Below are 19,846 nucleotides of genomic sequence, written 5' to 3' on the forward strand. Positions count from 1 at the left end.
GGAGGAGGCGGACGCACTTTTTCTCCTCTCCTCTCCCTTATCTTCCCTGCTTAGTTTTTATGTCCTTGTCTAGTCTTGTGTTTTTTGTATTACTTTCCCTGGAACACTCTCTCACAGTCTGTTTCTAAAACCTAAAGAGAATTATGGATTTGATCAACTGGTCTCTGAATGCTATTGACACCCTTTTCTCAACGAGAAGTCTGGGCTCGGGAGAGCCCGAGTGCCCTGCCGGATACACGATGGACGGGTGGCAGACATGGAGGATCGTGTGCCTGGCGGGACTGTCGATCGAGGATGCTGAAGATATCTACCTATTCGGAACCGTGATAACAGGGTTTTTGCTGATCGGAGCTGGCTTGGCCCTGGCTTATCTGAGAATTAAGCAGTGTTGGGAAGGTTACTTTTAAAATGTATTCCATTACAGAATACAGAATACATGCCCCAAAATGTATTCTGTAACGTATTCCGTTACGTTACTCAATGACAGTAACGTATTCTGAATACTTTGGATTACTTAATATATTATCATGCTTTTTACAACAACGTGAATGTACTATTGCTGGGTGATTTATTACTATTACTGAAGGTCCGCGACTCCGAACTGTAGTAAAGGGACCTCTGACTAATACGGCGGGGTCTGTGTCGGCTCGTAGCCGAAAAATAGCTTTACTTTGTTGTGTGGGTCAACTTTTCTTGCGAGAGACAGAGAGAGGCGTTGAAAGGCTGCTCCAACGGAACTTATTGTTTTCGGAGGAAAACACGAACACGGTGTACAGTCGAGTCTTAATAGCTTACTTACAACTGGGCTCGTCAGGCACTCTTCTTGGCTGAAGTGGTTATTATTATATTTACATGCTTCCAGCTCCAGTTTTTGCTCGATGACAACTCGTACCTTTCCACTCCCCTTTTTCTCCCTCCTCGCGCTCACAGACATATAGCGGGTATGGCAGTCCATTCTCCCTGCAACACGGACTACACTGCCCATGATGCTACATTCTTTAGAGCTATGCTTGTAGCATTCTGCCTGTTAGCTTAGCACAACAACAACAACAAGGAAATGCGCTCTCTCACCCAGGAAACACACAGTCGCAGAGAGAGAGAGAGAGCGTCGCCCTGTAACCATGGCAACCGTAACGCTGCCGCCTGGAACAAAAGAACGTAGCTGTCAAACAAAACCCAAACAGTCCTGACCCGCGACAATATGAAACAGGAAAGTACCGCAGTGTAATCCATTTATTTCAACAAAGTAACTGTATTCTGAATACCACCTTTTTAAACGGTAACTGTAACGGAATACAGTTACTCATATTTTGTATTTTAAATACGTAACGGCGGTACATGTATTCCGTTACTCCCCAACACTGGAATTAAGAAAGCAGAACCGGCTGTTCAAACCCCCCCAAGGCTGCCTGCTGGGATTGAAACGATGGGACGAGGCGCAACTTCTCAGAACAGGCTCATTGAGAGCAGCATGGATAAGACCTTGGAGACTCTTACAGCTGCCGTGAATACTCAGAATAACACCTCTGAGTGTACATTGGATTACATCAAGGAGAGGCCTGCTAAGAATAACACCTTTGTTAAGTTGGATTACATCGTGGAACAGCTGACTGCAGTCGTGAGTTCTCAGAATCGGCTCTCTGAGCAAAAGAATGACAACACCACGGAACGCAAGTTTGATACCATCATGGGGAAGCTCGCGGTTTTCCAACGGGAGATTGAGAGACCAGTGTCGGAGTGTTAAAGAACAGCTTTGAAATTCTCACGAGTTGTTGCAAAAGAAAAATTACCATCACAATCCAGCTACCCCTTTGGCGCCAGCTGTGGGCTCAAGGCTGGAGCCGAACAAAAACTCCCTGATAACGACTGTGTTGAGTCTGTTCCTTCCCATTCCATGCAAGGCCACCTGGGTTGGCTGGAAGACTGTTTACTTAGCCTGGCAGGGCGAAGGACACTGTCTCAGCTGAACTATGGACACGCACACACATACATATACTGATGCTGATAAGCACTCACTGACGCATCACCCTCCCTACCCCGGATCCAACGCCACCTCCAACACTTACCTCCCCTCTGATGTGGACATCGGGTCAGCTGGAGGCGCAGTCGAAGATTGCAGCGATCCCAGATCAGATGTACACACTGGAACACTTTCCCATGTTGCTTGTCTGTGTTTATTGTGCTATGTTGTGTTGATATCTGTGCATTCCTGTATTATCCTTTTGTGTTACACATTTCGATGTTTTTTTCCTCGCTACCTAGCCTGACCTGTCTCCCCAATGTGATGTTTGTGTATTGTATGTACGGTCGGCAAGGTCTGTCATCTCGGTTGTGGGCAAAAGACCTGCAACTGACAAATAAAGGCTATCTCATCTCATCTCATCTCATCTCATAAAAACAGACCATATAGAAGATAAGACAAAACAAAACATTTAAGGTGATGGCTGGAAAAGCAACAACATAAAAATTATAAAGTGGGACAAGGTAAACGAGTACTTGAAAGGAGAAGACAAAAGGACACAATACAACACAGGAAAATATGTGCCAAAACAAAACATCTCAGGTCCAACCAAACTAATAATGGACAGGACAAAATGAGACAAGAAGAACAAGAAGGGACAATTGGGACAAGACATGCCATGTCAAGAAGAAATGAGAATAGACAAGAAGAAATAAGGAGCTTAATGTTTTCATTGAGCATTCTGAAACCCGATGTCACAAGCACAGAGACTGAGTCTACTTTGAGACTTGTCAATCTCAACCTCTCGCCCTATGACAGCTGGGATAGGCTCCAGCGCCCCCCGCGACCCTGAAAAGGATAAGCAGAAGCGAATGGATGGATGGATGATTAAGGCCATAAAATCTATAGAAAAATGTTTACTGAGACAAAGGAGCTGAAGGCTGTTTACACAAAGCCTTCTTTTTGGTCACTGGGAGGTTTAAAACACTTCTGGCAGGCTTCATTTTCAAACCCTGAACTTACATCCATATTTAAATACAGTGTATACACAAGACAGAACAAGGTAAAATGGGATATAAGAGAGACGTTAACAATAAAAACAAACAAAAATAATAATATAATAATAATATTTTCATCTCGAATGAATCCAAGCATTGTGTTTCTTGTTTTTTTTCAGGGTTTAAAAGCAATGGACTCAAATGGACTTGCAGACCCATATGTTAAGCTGCACCTGTTACCTGGAGCCAGTAAGGTATTTACATGCTTACTTATTTATTTTACTCATTTAAGAAGTAAGATTTTAAAAACAACAAGCTAATCTTTATGTACAAATAAATATGGCAGAATAGCCAGGAAAATGTTGCCTATATACAGGGTAGGAAGTAATTATTTGATTCCCTGCTGAATTTGTACATTTTGCAGAATTCAACCCCCCACCCCACCCCAATAATTTTGGCTCCCACAGATTTGCTGTGTACCTGTGTGGCTCTCAGATTACAGTCAATCAGTTAATCATTTTTTAGATATTCCTGATCTCAATTTGTTATAAAGCACGCGTGTCCACAAAATCAGTTTCTTCCATTCCAACCTCGCCACCACCATGGGCAAGAACAAAGAGCTGTCAAAGGAAATCAGTGAGAAGACTGTAGACCTGTGCTAAGGCTACAGTGGGTCACAAGACCATCAGCAAGAAGCTTAGTGAAAAGGTGACAACTGCTGATGCAATTATTTGGAAATGGAAGACTATAAAATGACCATCGGTCACCCTCAAGCTCAATGCAAGATCTTGCCTGGTGAGAATGATAATGACAAAGGTGCTGAATCAGCCAAAAAGCTACATGGGAGGACCTTGTTAACAGAGGTGTGGACTCGAGTCACATGACTTGGACTCGAGTCAGACTCGAGTCATTAATTTTATGACTTTAGACTTGACTTGAAAAAATGTTCTAAGACTTGTGACTTGACTTGGACTTTTACACCAATGACTTGGGACTTGAATTGGACTTGAACCGGTTTACTTGAAAAGACTTGATATTTTACCCCAAATATAAAATTTAACATGCATATTATATGGAGATTGAAAATGTGACGTCATTCACGGGTAGAACCGCAAAGGATTCTGGGAAATCGTGGCAAGCGGTACTAGCGCACGCAGGCTTTCAATTGAAATCAGTTATACAGCGATAAAAAGAAACACAAAAATGTCAAGAAGCTGTTGTATTATTAACTGCAATAGCCGGTCGCATGACAGCCACGGGAAGCCGACGGGTAAAGAGATCGGTTGTTATCGGATTACGTCGTTGAAGAGAAATTGTTCGAGCCATGTTTCCGAAGTAACAAAGAGGCGACGGATGGCCTGGATTTCAGCCATTCAAAGATCAAATATAACGTCCCAGAACACTCCAGCTCACAGGTTAGTCTGCTCCAAGCATTTACACAAAGGTCAGTCTGCTGTTGTAGTTAATGCGTCATTTTTCTTAACATAATTGGTGATATAGGTTACAAGCAAGTCTGGCGCTGAACAGAAATTGTCGCGCTATGCTCCTTTATTTATTGTGCATAAATAGTAAATTGTCCTGACACAATATTGCGTTTCGCTTCTGTTATTATGGTACACTGACAAAAACATATACTTTTATTCACAGGATAAAACAGGTTTTTTGTATCACTAATTGCCAGAGGTGTGGACTCGAGTCACATGACTTGGACTCGAGTCAGACTCGAGTCATTAATTTTATGACTTTAGACTTGACTTGAAAAAATGTTCTAAGACTTGTGACTTGACTTGGACTTTTACACCAATGACTTGGGACTTGAATTGGACTTGAACCGGTTTACTTGAAAAGACTTGATATTTTACCCCAAATATAAAATTTAACATGCATATTATATAGAGATTGAAAATGTGACGTCATTCACGGGTAGAACCGCAAAGGATTCTGGGAACTCGTGGCAAGCGGTACTAGCGCACGCAGGCTTTCAATTAAAATCAGTCACACAGCGATAAAAAGAAACACAAAAATGTCAAGAAGCTGTTGTATTATTAACTGCAATAGCCGGTCGCATGACAGCCACGGGAAGCCGACGGGTAAAGAGATCGGTTGTTATCGGATTACAACGTTGAAGAGAAATTGTTCAGCCATGTTTCCGAAGTAACAAAGAGCCGACGGATGGTCTGGATTGCAGCCATTCAAAGATCAAATATAACGTCCTAGAACTCTCCAGCTCACAGGTTAGTCTGCTCCAAGCATTTACACAAAGGTCAGTCTGCTGTTGTAGTTAATGCGTCATTTTCATAACATAATTGGTGATATAGGTTACAAGCAAGTCTGGCGCTGAACAGAAATTGTCGCGCTATGCTCCTTTATTTATTGTGCATAAATAGTGAATTGTCCTGACACAATATTGCGTTTCGCTTCTGTTATTATGGTACATTGACAAAAACATATGCTTTTATTCACAGGGTAAAACAGTTGTTTTGTATCACTAATTGCCCAGTACGATTACAGCATACAATATTATTGTCACTGCTACATTTCTGTGATGCTACCAGAAATTATTTCCACTACTAATTAATTACCGTTGAGCACAAAGGTCCTATTAATAAACGGTTAAGGAATGTGTATTTATGACGACGATTTGTGAGACTGGTAAACTTATGATACGTACGATGGTCTTTCGTTCTACACGGTGCATTTCAAGGTCCTGCACCCATCCGTCGGTAAACTGTACCTGGGCTTGTTGCAGTGACCGGAAGTTACTAAACTTCATGAGTGTGTGCACTCACTCCAAGAACCGTATGATTATAAATATGCATATAAATATGCTAAGATGAGATAGCTGACTTCATCTAACTAGCAAATGTTGTCCAGGCTACGTTGGTGATACAGTTTTTTTTTAATGTGTATGATATTTTTGTCATGCGATTTTAAAGCCGGTCCTACAACCGCATCCAAGAATAACATGCAGCTTATCTCAGAACTGTCGGTGAAAATTATTCTTGGAGCTAGGTTTAATTGAGCTGCATTTTAAAGAGGTGCAATTTCACAATTTGTGTATATTTTCTAAGTTCACTATTTTGTCATGTGTTGAGAAAAACACAGATTTTAAAATTACATGGTCTAATATTTACATTTAGCATATAACTGCAACATGCTTTTTTTCGTTGTTTTTTTTTTTAAAGACTCGAAAGGACTTGAAATTCAAAATTTCAGACTTGTGACTTGACTCGGACTTTTACACCAGTGACTTGAGACTCGACTCTGACTTGCCTGACATTACTTGAGACTTGACTTGAGACTTGAGGATAAAGACTTGAGACTTACTTGAGACTTGCAAAACAATGACTTGGTCCCACCTCTGCTAATTGCCCAGTACGATTACAGCATACAATATTATTGTCACTGCTACATTTCTGTGATGGGTACCAGAAATTATTTCCACTACTAATTAATTACCGTTGAGCTCAAAGGTTATATTAATAAACGGTTAACGAATGTGTATTTATGAAGACGATTTGTGAGACTGGTAAACTTATGATACGTATGATGGTCTTTCGTTCTACACGGTGCATTTCAAGGTCCTGCACCCATCCGTCGGTAAACTGTACCTGGGCTTGTTGCAGTGACCGGAAGTTACTAAACTTCATGAGTGTATGCACTCACTCCAAGAACCGCATGATTATAAATATGCATATAAATATGCTAAGATGAGATAGCTGACTTCATCTAACTAGCAAATGTTTTCCAGGCTACGTTGGTGATACAGTTTTTTTTAATGTGTATGATATTTTTGTCATGCGATTTTAAAGCTGGTCCTACAACCGCATCCAAGAATAACATGCAGCTTATCTCAGAACTGTCGGTGAAAATTATTCTTGGAGCTAAGTTTAATTGAGCTGCATTTTAAAGAGGTGCAATTTCACAATTTGTGTATATTTTCTAAGTTCACTATTTTGTATGTGTTGAGAAAAACACAGATTTTAAAATTACATGGTCTAATATTTACATTTAGCATATAACTGCAACATGCTTTTTTTCGTTGTTTTTTTTTTTAAAGACTCGAAAGGACTTGAAATTCAAAATTTCAGACTTGTGACTTGACTCGGACTTTTACACCAGTGACTTGAGACTCGACTCTGACTTGCCTGACATTACTTGAGACTTGACTTGAGACTTGAGGATAAAGACTTGAGACTTACTTGAGACTTGCAAAACAATGACTTGGTCCCACCTCTGCTAATTGCCCAGTACGATTACAGCATACAATATTATTGTCACTGCTACATTTCTGTGATGGGTACCAGAAATTATTTCCACTACTAATTAATTACCGTTGAGCTCAAAGGTTATATTAATAAACGGTTAACGAATGTGTATTTATGAAGACGATTTGTGAGACTGGTAAACTTATGATACGTATGATGGTCTTTCGTTCTACACGGTGCATTTCAAGGTCCTGCACCCATCCGTCGGTAAACTGTACCTGGGCTTGTTGCAGTGACCGGAAGTTACTAAACTTCATGAGTGTATGCACTCACTCCAAGAACCGCATGATTATAAATATGCATATAAATATGCTAAGATGAGATAGCTGACTTCATCTAACTAGCAAATGTTTTCCAGGCTACGTTGGTGATACAGTTTTTTTTAATGTGTATGATATTTTTGTCATGCGATTTTAAAGCTGGTCCTACAACCGCATCCAAGAATAACATGCAGCTTATCTCAGAACTGTCGGTGAAAATTATTCTTGGAGCTAAGTTTAATTGAGCTGCATTTTAAAGAGGTGCAATTTCACAATTTGTGTATATTTTCTAAGTTCACTATTTTGTATGTGTTGAGAAAAACACAGATTTTAAAATTACATGGTCTAATATTTACATTTAGCATAACTGCAACATTATTTTTTCGTTTGTTTTTTTTAAAGACTCGAAAGGACTTGAAATTCAAAGTTTCAGACTTGTGACTTGACTCGGACTTTTACACCAGTGACTTGAGACTCGACTCTGACTTGCCTGACATTACTTGAGACTTGACTTGAGACTTGAGGATAAAGACTTGAGACTTACTTGAGACTTGCAAAACAATGACTTGGTCCCACCTCTGCTTGTTAATGATCTGAAGACATTTGACACCACAGTCACCCAGAACACCATTGGTAAGACACTAGATTGTAATTGAAATATTGCAGCACCCACAAGACACACAGATTACCTGTCCATTAGGGAACCTTAAAATTTTGGACGACAACCTCCTTCCCTCAGCCAAAACACATGGATGGATCTTCTAGCATAACAATGACCCAAAGCATATCACAACAAAAGGAGTTGCTAAAGAAGAAGCACATTAAGATCATGGAGTGACCACACCAGTCGCCAGACTTCAATTATTTAAAAAATCTATGGAGAGATCATAGCTTCAAATTACCGAGGAGCAGTTGAAAAACCGTAAAGATTCAGAGGGTTTTGTAAATTTGCAAACAGAAAAAATGTGTGATTTTTTTCTGGATTTTTCTCTCCGTTAAAATTAAGCTACGATGGAAATGTTAAGACTGTTCATTTCTTTATAATTAAGAAAATTTATAAATTCAGCAGAGGATTGATTAACTGTTTCACCAACTGTATTAATTTAACAGAAATTGACATTAGCAGGAAATTGGAGGATGGGATGTACGCAATGTGACCCAATAAATGTAAATACAGTGTTAGAAAGCTCCTAATGACAATCCTGTTTGAGAAGATGGTGTTTTGGTGAATTTATTTGATTTGAAATGCTCTTATATTATATAATATTGCAATAACAAACTGACTAATGCTCATAGCCTTAAATTTAGGTTGGCTGGTACATCGCTGATAGGAGTACTGTGTCATTTTGAGTGAAATAGAATAATCAGTTTGCTTTGAGCTAAGTGTTTGATGTTCTGATGGGCATTGGTTCTCAGTTATTCCTCAGTTTCTTTTATTACTTGAGAAATTCATCTGAATTTCTTATCTTTAGTCTAATAAGCTTCGTACCAAGACACTTAAAAACACCTTGAATCCTGTTTGGAATGAAACCCTGGTTTACCATGGCATCACAGATGAAGAAATGTCACGCAAAACCCTCCGGTATGAACGACTTTTACATACTTTAACACTGATTTGCTACTTATATCAAAATAAAAGCTTTCATGGAGTGCATTGTTTGTTGTTTGCAGGCTTTCGGTGAGTGACGAGGACAAGTTTGGACACAATGAATTCATAGGAGAGACACGAGTGGCCCTCAAGAAACTGAAATTTAATGAGAAGAAGAACTTCAGTGTTTGTTTGGAGAGAGTGATCCCAGTAAGTCTGAGGGCAAAACCGACAATACGATGAGGTTTTGACCTGCTCTAAATATTTGCTTAATAAGGCACACAGTTAGCTACTGTTTTTCTGTAAGTTTAACTCAGCACTGGCAGATGAACTCACAGCACAGCTCAAGTACATGAGATGCAAAAATGAGTACAGATCACAAGAGATGCCAGTGTTTTTAAACTGTGAGTCACACATTATCTGAAATGAAGGTTACACATTGTTTTGTATTTTGGTGCAAAACAGCATCTTAGAGGATGACAAAGCAGTTCAGAACATCTTATCTTGTTCTTTCCTTAGACATTTTAGTAAAGCACTAGTAACTTGCTGCTTCCAAAGGCATAAAGTACTTTTGCAATCGAGTGAAATCTTCACATTTTCCGCTTGGTGTAGGTACGTGGTCAGTCTGGGCCACAAGATTACTCATTACAGTGTAAGTGGTTACCTCAGGGACACCAAGGGGACACAGCTCTGGCTATAGCTGCATAAGTCCCATTTTGCTTCGGTTTAAACTTGCTTAAGGGACAACAAATGAAAAGAAATCGAATTTAAGGGGGGAGCGAGTTAAAACAGCTTGTTTCAGATAGTGAATGAACTGAGAGCTTGCACCAAGGCTCAGTATAAAACAAATGAGAATCTTTTAAAACCACAAATCACCCAAAACTGTCAGGGGTGTTGTGTGGATGCTAGGAAAGGAGGACCTAAACGCTGGACTCACAGGTAGGTGAAGGCTGGTGCTTATTATGACGAGCAGGTGAGCTGAACATAAGATGGCTCGCTGAACTGAAATGACTGGCTGAACTAAACACACGTACAGAGTAGACAACATTAACATCAATGAGATGACAAAGACCAGGATGAAACTGAGGACTTAAGTACACTGGCTAATGATGATGATTAGGGACCGGTGAGAACACAGCTGAACATAATGAAACAGGAAGTAGAACTAATGACACTGAAACAGAGGGGTGGCACGGTGAAGCGGGAAATATGAATGTGGAACATAAACTGAACATGAACTGAATACAGCTGGTGAACCACCCAGGAACCCTGACAAAAACTACTTTGGTGGCCAAGAATACATCTAATGTATTAGTTCCCTTTTAAAAACACTAGTATAAATGGAATTCTCGGTATGTATAAGTTCGTGATAGGTCTGTCTGCTGATCCTCTAGTAGGATTAACCACCAGAGCAGCTGTTTTAAAACAGTTATTATTTATAGTGCTCATATAATAACATTTTATTCATTGAAAACTGAACATCTTCAGGTGGACCTTAAATGGATCTAAACGTGAATGTTTTAATCACAAATGGCTAGACACTTGAAGAGATAAAATGTATTATTTTGTACTTTATGCATACATATACACTTAATAGTGTATATGGAAAAAGTATGCATAGCTTGGTGTCCAGTTTTATTACCCTGTGGCATGCACACTGACAAAACCTGAAATTAAAGATTACGAGGTACCCCAATACTTTGTCCATATAGTTTGCAGGCCATACATTGTAGAAGTGAAAGTCTTTGACGAATTGTTTGAAAAGTTCTCATAAATACTGGAAACAGGAAAGCATTTTCTACAGTATGACTGGATTCTGCTTGACACCTTAAGTTTTGTATGGTCTATGGAAATGGGATACAACATGTTACTTACTGATCTTTAACCGTGCTTAAATAGCTGTTTTCCCGGGTTTTAGTTCTTATACTAAGAAATGCTGAAGTAGTCCTTGAACAGGGACATTTCCTATTTTACTTCTATACACACAAACTAATGATAAAGGCTCTAGCTTCAATCATGATGAGGATGATGATGATAATGATGATGGTTTGCTCTCTGTACAGGTGAAGAAGGCTGTAGGAGGATCCATCCGTGGCATGGCTCTTTATGAGGATGATGTAAGACCTTCACATAGATCTTACCACTGTGCATTAGTTAATATACGTATTTAAAAAATAGAAATTAAAACATATAAGCTACATTTGTGTAAATGTAAAATATATAACATTACACAGTTTCAAATAAAAATCAGGTAATATACTTAAGGCCACTGTTCCTTTTACAGGCATCTTCTATACTGATGTTACTTATGTTCTTTTATTCGATGTATCTTGCATTTGCTTATTTTCAGGTTTTATCTGAAGGATGTATGTATATACAGTGGGGCAAAAAAGTATTTAGTCAGCCACCGATTGTGCAAGTTCCCCCACTTAAAATGATGACAGAGGTCAGTAATTTGCACCAGAGGTACACTTCAACTGTGAGAGACAGAATGTGAAAAAGAAATCCATGAATTCACATGGTAGGATTTGTAAAGAATTTATTCGTAAATTAGGGTGGAAAATAAGTATTTGGTCACCTCAAACAAGGAAAATCTCTGGCTCTCACAGACCTGTAACGTCTTCTGTAAGAAGCTTTTCTGTCCCCCACTCGTTACCTGTATGAATGGCACCTGTTTGAACTCATCATCTGTATAAAAGACACCTGTCCACAGCCTCAAACAGTCAGACTCCAAACTCCGCCATGGCCAAGACCAAAGAGCTTTCGAAGGACACCAGGAAAAGTATTGTAGACCTGCACCAGACTGGGAAGAGTGAATCTACAATAGGCAAGCAGCTTGGTGTGAAAAAATCAACTGTGGGAGCAATCATCAGAAAATGGAAGACATACAAGACCACTGATAATCTCCCTCGATCTGGGGCTCCACGCAAGATCTCATCCCGTGGGGTCAAAATGATCATGAGAACGGTGAGCAAAGATCCCAGAACCACACGGGGGGACCTGGTGAATGACCTGCAGAGAGCTGGGACCAAAGTAACAAAGGTCACCATCAGTAACACACTACAACGGCAGGGAATCAAATCCCGCAGTGCCAGACGTGTTCCGCTGCTGAAGCCAGTGCATGTCCAGGCCCGTCTGAAGTTTGCCAGAGAGCACATGGATGATACAGCAGAGGATTGGGAGAATGTCATGTGGTCAGATGAAACCAAAGTAGAACTTTTTGGTATAAACTCAACTCGTCGTGTTTGGAGGAAGAAGAATACTGAGTTGCATCCCAAGAACACCATACCTACTGTGAAGCATGGGGGTGGAAACATCATGCTATGGGGCTGTTTTTCTGCCAAGGGGACAGGACGACTGATCCGTGTTAAGGACTGAATGAATGGGGCCATGTATCGTGAGATTTTGAGCCAAAACCTCCTTCCATCAGTGAGAACTTTGAAGATGAAACGAGGCTGGGTCTTCCAACATGACAATGATCCAAAACACACCGCCCGGGCAACAAAGGAGTGGCTCCGTAAGAAGCATTTGAAAGTCCTGGAGTGGCCTAGCCAGTCTCCAGACCTCAACCCCATAGAAAATCTGTGGCGGGAGTTGAAAGTCCGTGTTGCTCGGCGACAGCCCCAAAACATCACTGCTCTCGAGAAGATCTGCATGGAGGAATGGGCCAAAATACCAGCTACTGTGTGTGCAAACCTGGTAGAGACCTATAGCAAACGTTTGACCTCTGTTATTGCCAACAAAGGTTATGTTACAAAGTATTGAGTTGTATTTTTGTTATTGACCAAATACTTATTTTCCACCCTGATTTACGAATAAATTCTTTACAAATCCTACCATGTGGATTCATGGATTTTTTTTTTTCACATTCTGTCTCTCACAGTTGAAGTGTACCTCTGGTGCAAATTACTGACCTCTGTCATCATTTTAGGTGGGGGAACTTGCACAATCGGTGGCTGACTAAATACTTTTTTGCCCCACTGTATGTACTGTAGCCTAAAGTAGTTTCTTCAGATTCCCCGGCTTCAGCTCTTATGGTGAAGCCAAGTATTACCACTGCTTATTAACCACTGCTGTGCACTGCCTTTGTGCCAGACAATGACCTGATCACATACTATGTTAATTATATCAGACAGATGTTACTGATCATTTTTTATTTATTTATTTTACTTTTTCTGTCATCAGTTATATTCATTTAACAGCCATGGTAGATCTCACTTTTTTCTGTCCCAGTAATCCTTTTGTCTCATGTTATCTTACATAAAACTGGTCTGATGAGTTTCAGTAAGTTATACAGATATCTTACTATGTGATTTTGGGAACAGGACACTTTGCCTCAGTAGATACTCAAATTGTGGTTTATTGTCTTTCAAATAAGGCATGAAAGTGGTTGCATCACTATCCAGGCAAAAACTATGAGTTTTCAGTTCAGTAAGAGAAAAACTTCAACTCATATTGGCACTATATAAAAAAATAAACAAAGCAAGAACATGGTGCTTTACATAGTAGGTTCAAGATTTTACTGTATTAAAAAGAGAATCCCAACATTTCTGTAATAGAAAGCAACTGGTGGCTTGAGATGAAGTCTCAAGTGAAATGACGCTAAAACTTGCTAAGTAAACACAGGCTGGAGAAAGATTATGGATGCTGGATACTGCGTGCATCCTTTTGTGAGATGAGCTGAAAATAGAGCTCTTTGGTCACAGTGACACTGCTTATGTTTAGAGAAACAAGGAAGTGGCGCACAACCCAAAGACAACTATCCACATTGTGAAACACACTAGGAGTACACTAAGAGTATTGTACTGTGGGGATGCTTCAATGCATCTGGAACAGAGAATCTTGTCAAGGTGGAAGGACTCATGAGGAAAAAATAATATGTGAAGATTTGTGTAAAATCTGTGGGGTGCCTGAAAACCAAGATCTATGCTGAAGACCATCAGATGTGGAGGAACTTATTTAACAGAACTTACTTAAAAAAAAAATTTCATAACGGGGTTCATAGTTTTATCCTCATTTGTACTTCTAGTTACATCTCAGACAGATGCAAATTCTCCAGCCATCGCAGAGTAAAACATAGGTCCTAGGACAGAACCCTGTGGAACTCCATGGTGAACTTTTGGGTAGAGATTTATCCCAGTGACATATTTTAGTGTGTTTACTACAAAGACAAATTTGTTGAAATAGTTTTCATTTATTTATGTTAAAGTTATTTGGTACATGTCACTTACGCATGTGTGTTCACAGCTGAAAGAAGTTGAAAACTCAGAGGAGAGGGGCCGTATCTTGATATCATTGATGTACAACAGCCAGCAGAGTCATTTGATAGTGGGTGTGGTCCGATGTGCTCACCTGGCTGCAATGGACTCCAATGGATACTCTGACCCGTTTGTCAAAGTGTATGTGTTTTTTCCAGCTGCATCTGCACTAATGTCACTACATAGATAAACTCTCTATGACAGTGGGGAAATCCTTTTTTCATTTGTTTGGTTTTTTTTACTTTGCTTTGCTAAGAATTGGACACAAGTATCAGTAACACATCTTGCCTCCTCAGTAAATATGAAGCTGGAGTGACAGTTTCTTAAGTTAACTAGCCTAGACCCGTCAAAGTTAAAAATATGGAATAAACTCAAAATAAACTTCTGATTATGATTATCACTGCTAATCTGACTTAACTGTTGAAATGTGCTTCGTTAACATTTAAATAGATGTTAAATTTTCGAGCAAAGTCAGTGAGCTCAACAAAGTAAATAAACATTCCCAGAAATCTTGAACTTCATTCCCAAGGGATGGCATTTTACCTTTGTTGTTCTGTCCTCTTTGATAGATGTCTCAAGCCAGACATGGGAAAGAAAGCTAAAAACAAGACACAGATCAAAAAGAAGACACTTAACCCAGAGTTTAATGAGGTGAGTCTGCGGATTTTGCCATTTTCTGCCCATCCAGATTTCACTCACAGTTTTGTAATAAACTTTCTTCTGTCACTATGTTATAGGAGTTCAGTTATGAAATTAAGCATGGTGAGCTAGCCAAGAAAACACTTGACATCTCAGTCTGGGACTATGACATGGGGAAATCCAATGATTTTATTGGTAAGTTAATAACTTTGATCACATATCCTTATTGATGCTTGTCCACTTCCTGATTTTTTGTATGTTTGTCACACTTAAATGTTTCAGATCATCAAACAAATTTAGACACAAAAGGCAGTCTCTAAATGAAGGTGTTTATTATTGAGAGGGAAAAAATCCAAACGTACATGGCCCTGAATGAAAAAGTGATTGTGCCCTAAACCTAATAACTGCTTGGGCCACCCTTAGCAGCAACAACTGCAATCAAGCGTTAGCGATAACTACCAATCAGAGAAAATTTGGGCCACTCATCTTTGCAGACTTGTTGTAATTCAGTCGCACTGGAGAGTTTTCAAGCATGAACCACCTTTTAAAGGTCATGCCACAGCATCTCAATCGGGTTCAGATCAGGACTTTGCCTAGGCCACTCCAAAGTCTTCATTTAGTTTTTCTTAAGCCATTCAGAGGTGGACTTACTATTGCGTCCTGGATCATTTGTCCTGCTGCAGAACCCAAGTGCCCTTCAGCTTGAACAGATGGCTGGACATTCTCCTTCAGGATGTTTTGATAGACAGCAGTGAACAGTGAAATTGAGCTCAACTCAATCATTCAGGACATCATTGGCTAATATTAAAATTTGTTTGATGATATAAAACATGTGTGCAACAAATATGAAAAACATTAGGAAATCGGGAAGGGGGCACACACTTGTTACACTACTGTATTGATGTAGCCACTGTTGTATCACGTATTTGTTAGTTAAGTCCAGTCATGAAGCCACAATCTGGCTGTTGTAACTGCCATCACCATGGTGTTTTGGATGTTGAAAGTGAGGGGTGGATCTGAGTGTTCTAATGAGTAGTCAATCACAGGATGTTAGCTAATAAGAATGCTCTGGTTTATCCTCTTTTCTGACTCTAATAAGTACCATAAACTATAAAAAGAACTTAATGTTGTAGTTAGTATAACTTGAAACCAGTATTAAAAGCCACGAACTCACTTGGAACTGCTGAGAATTGTTTGCCCACAGACATATATAACCGTCACTTTTTTTCCTACCAGAGAACCCCCTTGCTGGCGAGTTCAAAGACAAAGATTTGAAGCCCTTCTTGCATAGGTTTCACTTATAAGACCACGTATCTGTGTCTGTCTTTTACATGCAGTCAATTCTGTAAGCTCCTAATGTTGTGCATTATTAGACTTATTAGTGTCACAAAGATTTTCATTTTTCTGTCCAGGCAATTTATATAGAAGTTGGCCAATTATCAGAAAACCATTGACTGATCTTAGCACAGTTTGACCACTACACAATTCTAAAGCCTAGCCCACAGCTATACATCTGCCTTGTTTTAGGAACCCTCAGATGTGAACATGCTGCCACTGCAAGTATTATAAATTTAGAAATAAGCTTGTACATAATGAAATAGACAAATATTCATCTTTTATAATGGTTTCCTTTCTACCTTCAGGTGGCTGTCAGTTAGGCATCCAGGCTAAAGGAGAGTGTTTGAAGCACTGGTATGAATGCCTCAAGAATAAAGACAAGAAGATTGAGCGTTGGCATGTTCTTCTAAATGACAACACCACTCAGTTTGAGGATTGAAAGTTAAAATCTTCAACTCTTGTCTGTATTTTTTTCTCCATATCTCTCTGTAAAATGTCTTCCATGAGTGCAGGTAGACAAATAATGTACTCTTGCTTTCAATGTAGTTTGCTGCAAAATGCTATATGAAAGCTTCATTTTAAGCACTATTGTTTTTTGTGACCAACATGGATGTTGACCTTTATGCTTTTTGTCAAAAGGAGTTTATCATATCATAAACTGTATCAGACTATAAACAAATATTCTGACATGCAGTAATGTTTGAACTGATTATCGTGTTTTATGGACAAGATAACAGCCCTTTATTTTCGTCATCAAGTCAAGTATCTACAGAACTTACACATACTGATATTGATATGTATCCATGTCACCTAAGGTCATGTGTTATCATCTGATTTTCCATATTGTTTGGGTATGGGTGTTATGTTTTTATTTTCATGTGTTGTGGTACATATTTATTCTGCTTTATGCATCTGTTAAATATTACGTTAGGCACTGCAGTGAACAATCATTTGTTTTGCATGTGACATGCAGATAACATACTGTTTTCCATATCTTCATGGTCGCTACATCACCTTCTTCCATGCATGTGGGGAGTATTCAACAACCTAAAATGTTTCTGCATGAAATTATAATAATGATTATTTCAAAAACAAGTTTAATTATGCAGTGGCTGTTAGGTTGACCAGATCCTAGGAAACTAAATGTGGGGAAAAGGCACAATGTGGCCTGTGTGAATTTGAACCCAGAGACTAAGGGTTATACCTCATGTTCAGTTGTTCAGAATATTTAAACGGACAACACTGTTCTGTCTAGTATTCATCTTTGGAGTTGAAAAGGTGTTCATCCATATATACTGGCAAATCTATTATTGATCATTTTTCTTGTTCTATTTTTTGTGAGACTTTTAGGAGATGAGTTTGGTAAACAAGAACTAATAGAACTAATTAAAATGTGTGACATTGTCTAAATATATGAATATATAGGAAGAGGGAGTTAAGGGCTTAAGTAAGGGTTCCACTTTATGTCCAGTCTCACATAAAGTGGAATATCTGGTCACCGGAAGTTCTGTTTTTGGAATATGATGAAATATTGCTCCACGGGTATATCTTATATACATTTGCAGGTTGTTTTCAGTTACATATTCAACATTGTCCTGTCTGTACTGATATTGGTGCATGTCTGTAGCAACACATGGCTAATAAATAAAGACCTGATGAAACTTGCTCGGCATTTGTTGTGTATGACATGGCATAAACTTTGTCTGAATCAGGTGAGGTTCAAACCAATCAGCTCAGACAGACACGCAGCTGAAAAATTTGTGAACTTTGACTTCTCCTGATAAAACTTCTTCTGTCTAACTGGGGGAAAGTTTATAGACTCATTACACTCTAAAAAAGTCTGATCTTGAATGATCTACGAGCTATGATCTCACTTTTGATGTTATCAGAAAGGTTCTACCACAGCTGAAAAGATAGGCCTGGCAAGAACTCCAATATTTACATTTCAACTCCAAGACCTTCAGACAGAGCAAAAGGCTGTGTAGAATTAAGCTGTGAAACTCTGCAAAGGTCTGCATCAAACTATATAATGGCAAAGAACACTTTACTGACTCTAGAAAAAAAATGCAAACACAAAAACCAAGAGCAAAAAATGTCAACACACAAACACATTACAGACCATTACAACAAAAAGATAAGGAGACTAAATGAATATATAAAGATAAGCAAAACAATCACAGGAGCAACACACGAGAGACAACAATGATGTAATAAAATGGCTATAAAAATGCAAAATGGCTACTAAGTGACACAAAATGACACAAAAATCACAAGAAGGGATAAAGACAGATGACCTGGTAATAAAAGAAGCAAACAGAGAACAGAAAAAGAGAAAAAGGATAAAAGATGACCACAACAGTAAACAAAATCACCAAAAGAGAGGTGAAATGACAATAAAATAGACAAAGAGGAAACCTACTATAATGAGAGGTTAAAAAGACACAAATCGCAAGGGGAGACTCAATGACTACAAACAAAACAACCACAAAAAAAGAACAAAAAAAATCATAAGAAATAGAGCAATGTAGCATAAGTATGCAAGCTTGCAAAAACAAGATGCAAAAGGACTACAGAGAGTGGCAGTCATTGAAAAATAAAATAAAAGCTGCTAAAAAAGACAAAATGACCCTGGAACGAGACAAGCGGAGTGGAAAAAAAAGGTCAAATGGACACAAAACGCCATCTGTGGTCTTTCATTTTTTTAGTTCAAGTATCTTCTGTAGGTGAGGATGTTTCTGGGTCCACGGATTATATAAGATTACAGATTATATTTTTCTCTATCACAAAACTATGTCAACACTCAAATACTATTTTAGGCACACTTGAAGAGAACAGTCTGCCTGGTTGGGCTCCTCACTGCAATACAGTTACTGGCCACATCATTAGGTACACCTGCTTAACGCCTCATTAACACAAATATGTAACCTGCAGATCCCATGGAAGAAACTCAGTGCATTTTGCATGTAGACATGGTCAGGACTGCTGAAGTTACAACTGAGCATCAAAATAGGTGATTTCAGTGATTTTGAACAAAGCATGCTTGTTGGTCTGTGCCAAACAGGCAGCTCTGAATATTTCAGATCCTGTTCTATTGGGGTTTTCCTATTCAACTATCTCTCCCAAAATATCCACTGAACAGCAGTTCTCACCTTGTTGATGCCAGCAGACAGAGAAGAATGGACGGGCTGCTTCAAGCTGAGAGAGAGGCAGCAGTAACTGAAATAACCAGTCATTACAGCCAAAGTATATAGAAGAGTATCTCTGAATGCGTAGCACATTCAACCTTGAATCAGAAGGGCTACAGCAGCAGAAGACCACACTAGGTGACGCTTCTGGCAGCTAAGAACAGGAATCCGAGGCTACAGTTTGCATCAAATTATCAAGAGTTTTTTTCTTGTCATGCTTTGGACCCCTTAGTATAAACTGAGTACCATTTAAACTTCTCAGCCTAACTACTCAGTGTTGTTGAGGACCTTTATAACCATACATCTTCTGATAGTTGCTTCCAGCCAGATAACGCTCCGCATTACAAAGCTC

The 19,846-nt window shown here is 39.2% G+C and overlaps 1 protein-coding gene across 3 annotated transcripts in view; it reads left to right on the forward strand.

Annotated features, from left to right (window-relative positions):
• Positions 1–17,973, forward strand: part of rph3aa (rabphilin 3A homolog (mouse), a) — a 52,496-nt gene extending 34,523 nt beyond the window's left edge. For all 3 annotated transcript variants that reach the window (XM_085280336.1, XM_085280335.1, XM_085280337.1), the window contains exons 9-16: positions 3,138–3,212; positions 8,959–9,068; positions 9,158–9,284; positions 11,138–11,191; positions 14,322–14,473; positions 14,902–14,983; positions 15,070–15,166; positions 16,615–17,973. In XM_085280336.1, coding sequence (XP_085136462.1) covers positions 3,138–3,212; positions 8,959–9,068; positions 9,158–9,284; positions 11,138–11,191; positions 14,322–14,473; positions 14,902–14,983; positions 15,070–15,166; positions 16,615–16,748 — 831 coding nt within the window. In that variant the 3' untranslated portion in view covers positions 16,749–17,973. The remainder of the gene's footprint in view (positions 1–3,137; positions 3,213–8,958; positions 9,069–9,157; positions 9,285–11,137; positions 11,192–14,321; positions 14,474–14,901; positions 14,984–15,069; positions 15,167–16,614) is intronic.
• Positions 17,974–19,846: the final 1,873 nt, after the last annotated feature.

This window comes from Mchenga conophoros, linkage group LG7, assembly GCF_057382185.1.
Source record: "Mchenga conophoros isolate Kocher_MC1m ecotype Shallow Benthic linkage group LG7, M_conophoros_male_GT1.1, whole genome shotgun sequence".
Taxonomy (NCBI): domain Eukaryota; kingdom Metazoa; phylum Chordata; class Actinopteri; order Cichliformes; family Cichlidae; genus Mchenga; species Mchenga conophoros.